Source organism: Microtus ochrogaster, chromosome 6 (genome assembly GCF_000317375.1).
Source record: "Microtus ochrogaster isolate Prairie Vole_2 chromosome 6, MicOch1.0, whole genome shotgun sequence".
Classification (NCBI taxonomy): domain Eukaryota; kingdom Metazoa; phylum Chordata; class Mammalia; order Rodentia; family Cricetidae; genus Microtus; species Microtus ochrogaster.
The window spans coordinates 78,881,861-78,886,872 of NC_022013.1; the positions used below are offsets into that span (position 1 = coordinate 78,881,861).

General features: G+C 48.7%; 1 protein-coding gene across 1 annotated transcript in view; it reads right to left on the bottom strand.

Moving 5' to 3' along the window:
- Positions 1 to 397: 397 nt before the first annotated feature.
- Sertad4 (SERTA domain containing 4) overlaps positions 398 to 5,012 on the bottom strand; it is a 7,592-nt gene continuing 2,977 nt past the window's right edge. Inside the window, exon 4 of the mRNA XM_005348900.2 lies at positions 398 to 3,332. Coding sequence (XP_005348957.1) covers positions 2,511 to 3,332 — 822 coding nt within the window. The 3' untranslated portion in view covers positions 398 to 2,510. The remainder of the gene's footprint in view (positions 3,333 to 5,012) is intronic.

Sequence of the window (5,012 nt, forward strand, 5' to 3'; positions counted from 1 at the left end):
ATCCATTCTTTCATATTTAAATCTCTGCGCAGCACTACACTTATAATACAGTTGATATGTTTGACAAATTAATTTGCCTTCAACTAGACCTCCCCTTTATCAAATACAACGCTAGCTTCTAAGAAACACGGATGCAGGGTTGAAGGGGAAACCACTCTCGATCTCCGGGCTGTGAAACCGCTCATTGACCTCATCTCTGCAAGTGTCCAGTCACAAAGCCATCTCCCACAGCTCGGGGCCGGGCTCATTCTTAATGAACACCTGTCTGGCCACCATGCACAGTCTCTAGACATTCTGACGGGTTTTTGTTTTGTTTTAAATAGAGAGAATCGTGGAAAAGAGAAATAGCCATTAAAATGAAATTTGTAAAAACTTAATGATTTTTGATCATTTTAATAAATATATATCAAGAAAAACCTCACTTTTATTACAACACAGTCATGTACTAGCATCTATCACCTAAAATTTCAACACCGAAATGTTCATCAAATATTGAAAATAAGGGACAAAACATTACTAGACTATTCAGCCATAACACAGGAACATGTTTTAAAAATTGGTCCTTGCGGACAATTTCCCAAATGATCTACTCATACACTGTATGAATGAGACCTATTTAATATTAATAGCAATAATTAAAAAAGCTTCATCTTGGAGAAACTGGGAGGACTTACATATCTCCTCCATTTGGCATTTGGTTGCTGTGAACAATGGTTTTTAGAAAGCCCAAGCCAAGTAGGCCAGTGTTTGGCCTTGGAAACGGGAATACGTTTTACCAGGAGGAGCTGGCCGGACTGGGTCAGAGAGCCGCTGAGGACACACGGCAATGTGCAAATCCAAGGTCTTGTTTGAACAGTGTGTTGGCCAAATACCCAGGTAACAATGACGGGAGAGTCCCATTTCTCCAAAATAACGTTTCGCAACCTACAGTCTTTACATTCTTTAAGATAAAAACGTATTGATCACCACGTCATCTATTAACATTGTGCTTCTCAATCAACAGCGAAAGTCATATATAGAAACCACATGCTCTTAGGAGTCTAAACTCATGAAATGATGCAAAACAGGTCAAAGTGTGACGCACAGAAAACATGCCACGGGCCGTGTACGTCACTGGACAAGGAAACAGAACAGCCCAAAGCCCAGACCCAACGACGGTGTCCATGGAAGAGCCTACGCCGCTTCCGCTCTTCCCATGGCCGTCCCACAGCCACTGGGCGTTAAAAACAAAGGAAGAAGAGGATGGTGAATCAAAAGTTGAACGCAATAGTTCAAAGTTAAGTTTCCAAACCGCATGGATCCACCCTGTGTTTTTTTTTACTATTTGTTAAATCCCTGCTGTAACTCTGATTTATCCTTAATTTTCACATTGGCAAAAATTAAGATAAGTAAGGCACCCAAGATCGCCCTGTACACCACTTTCCTTGTCATGACATCAAGACGGCCCGGTCAAAGACGGCTGCGTACACCTCCCCCCTATAGAGCCCATCAGAGATGGTCCCTACACCTCTTCCCTACAGAGCCCATCAGAGACAGCCGTGTCCACCTCCCCCCTAAAGAGCCCATCAGACACGGCCATATACACCTCCTCCCTACAGAGCCCCATCAAAGACGGCCATGTACACCTCCTCCCTACAGAGCCCATCAGAGATGGTCCCTACACCGCCTCCCTACAGAGCCCATCAGAGACGGCCATATACACCTCCTCCCTACAGAATCCATCAGAGACGGCCATGTCCACCTCCTCCCTACAGAGTCCATCAGAGATGGCTGTGTCCACCTCCTCTCTAGAGTCCAGTCAGACACAGCTGTGTCCACCTCCTCCCTACAGAACCCATCAAGAGATGGTCCCTACACCTCTTCCCTACAGAGCCCATCAGAGACAGCCGTGTCCACCTCCCCCCTAAAGAGCCCTTCAGACATGGTCATATACACCTCCTCCCTACAGAGTCCATCAGAGACGGCCCCTACACCTCTCTAGTCACCCACTACCCAGCACAGGCAAGCGAGGAGCTCGCAGGGTACAGTCTCCACAGCTCCTACACTGCTGCCCGCCAGGTGTGTTTCATTTTGTCTCACCGTCCAATACAAACACGTCACAACTCATGAAACCATCTATCTTCCTGTCTTCAGCCTTTCACTCAGAAGGAAATGCTGTATCTACGGAAGAAGCAGACAACTCTGCTGTCATACAGATTTGGCGGGCTTCTTGGAGGGGCAGTGGGACTATAACAAAAGCATGTTGTCCTCAACCTAATCTACTAATTTTTTTTTAAAAAAAGAAAACTAAGATAAACTTTCAAACACAAAGTTGGCTTTCCTCGGAAAATCACATTAACAGGCGGCTTGGGATGCCTACTGTACAGACGTTTGTGCAGTCTGTTCTCCAGGCGGTGAGACAACACAGAGTGTTCACTGCACACTGTTATCAGTTGTACAAAACTACAGAATCCATTCGAGACAGAAGCTGGTCATGCTGCGCGTCCTTGTGCGTGCCGGCGGGAGGACGGTCACATCTTACTTCCTTTGCTGCAGCATAGTTTGGTGCCTGGGGAAAGCTCCTTTTTCCTCAAAGACTTCTTCCAAGACTCACTCATGTGGCTTTTCTCATTGTACCCAGTCTCAAAATAGTCATAGAATTGACCTTTGCACTCAAAGTCAAGGTCGCTCCCCAGAGGTTCTTGGCCAAGGGCGGCACTGTCTTTGCTGGCGTTGTGACTTACTTTCCCATCGCTGAACTTGGCCTTTTCCTGGACACCAAGTGACCTAATGTTAGTGACGAAAATTTCATTGGCAGGTATCTGGCCATCGCTCTTGTAGATGGGGGCGCTGCCTATCTCAAAGTCCACATGGTGGGAACAGCTAGGCAATGGCAGAGGGGAAGAGGAAGAGGAGGATGAGGAGGAGGCAGATGGGGAGGAGGAGGATGGGGAGGAGGAGGAGGATGGGGGCGTAGAGGGAGAAGCAGCCGGGGCAGCAGCAGAATTGCTTCCAACACCGGCATTGACAGAAAAGGGCAGATTCAGGCAGTGGTCGCCACACTCCTGGTACAAACAGCAAGTGTGGACTTTCTCCCACTCCTCTTTGGCCACCCGGGGCCGTTTCCGGTAAGGACAGTCTTGGGCCAGGAACCACTCTTGGGCGGAGGTGCCACCGAGGGAGCAGGCGGGGAGGCACCAGCTGTTCTGCATGAGGATTTCCCCGTGGATCCTCTTCATCAGGTTGTTAATGAGGACGGATCTTCGCAGGTACACTTCCGGGTCATCGATGAACCTGAGCTTCTCCAGGGACATGTAAAGGATGTGGGCTCGCTCCTCAAAAACAGAGATGGTCTGAAAAAGGATCAGAGATGGGAGAAGGCTTAGGAAATGACGTTTGTGAAAACGTCGTTGCCTACGTAGAGGTTGGCCCCACGGCTGTGGCTGTCCCGTCGCCAGCTCACTGGCGTGGCAAAGAAGATCCAGTCACTGGGTGGACCTCAGCAGGGCCCAGCCAGAAGGCTCAATCCTTTAAGTCATAGCGAAGGAGACACCAAGACCGTCAAGCAGAGCTGCGGGAAGTCAGGCCGGCAGCTGCTGTGGGGCTGGGGGCCAGGTGACCCGAACCTGCACAGGCAAGGTTCAGGTTGACCCAGCTGTTGGTGACAAGGTTTGTGCTGGTGGAAATGGAATCAAGCTGTGTTTCACACGTCTGTGGGCAGAGGCACACTCATGCATTTCACAGCAGAGTGTTTTGAATTTAGAATCTATTTTTTAAAAAGATTTATATTATTATCATTATTTTACTTTCTTTGAGACAGGGCCTCTTTATTATATATCCATGGCTGTCCTAGAACTCACTATGGAGACCAGTCTGGCCTTGAACTCAGAGATGTGTCTGCCTCTGCCACCTGCGTGCTGGGATTACGGACTGTGCCATCCCCATTGGCTGAAAAATTATTTTTATGTGTTTGAAGGTTTGCCAGTGTGTCTGTCTGTGTATTATGTGAGGCCCCACCCAAAAGAGGCCAAAGAAGGGCACAGGATGCCCTGGAATTGGAGACACAGTCAGTCGTGAGCTGCCAGATGGATGCTAGGGATAGAACTCACATGGAAAGGCAGCCAGGGCTCTGAACTGCAGAGCCATTTCTCAACCCCGGTATGCGTTTTTTAAAGATTCGAGATGCAGGTTCTAACGGGAACATGTCAAAGCCAGGACTGGGTCACCAAGGAACACTTCTGGGGTTCCACACCTACGACACACCGTTTGCTAAGAGGGAAACTGTAGTTAAAGAGGCTGGGATAGGTAGGGCCTATTGGCTTGTGGAGCTGACAGGAAAGAGATGAAGACAGAAACTGGAGATGCAGATACGGTGCTGGGCTGTGTGGGGCTGTCACTGTTCACAAGATGATCCATTCGTTAATTGTTATTATTGTTAATTTGCTTTTGTAAAAAACAAACGAAAACAAAAAACACAGCCTTGCCATGTAGCCCAGGCTGCCCCAGAACGCACAGGTAGCCCAGGTAGGCGCTGAGCTTTCTCCCCTCACAGCAATCCTCCTGCTCTGCCTTTTAAAAGCTGGGATATCAGGATGCACCACACCTCTGGCACATCCCAGTAGCAGCTGGAAACCTGACACAGACACAGCATAGAGACTAAAGAGATGAACATGGTGCCTCCTTACCAACAGGCAGAGGCAACTTCTAAAGGCGGGGGTGGGGGGCAGAGAGTGGCTGGAAGTCTGCCCACGGGGCTCCAGCCTCGCCTCACGGATGAGGTCAGAGGAGATCTGGAGGGAGGGTACCACCAAGGAAAAAGAACAGACACTTAGACATCCAGTTCTTCACTCATGCACGCTCCCCCTGGGTTATCTCTTTCCTTCGTGTGAGAAGAAAAAGACCTATCTCTGGTCCTTCCTTGGGAATTAGCTCTGAATTTCAACAAGCTTGACATGTGTCAGGATGTATCACAAACAGCATGCTTGCTCTACGCGCACATCCAGGGGATGATACACTGACCCCCCAGGAGGTAG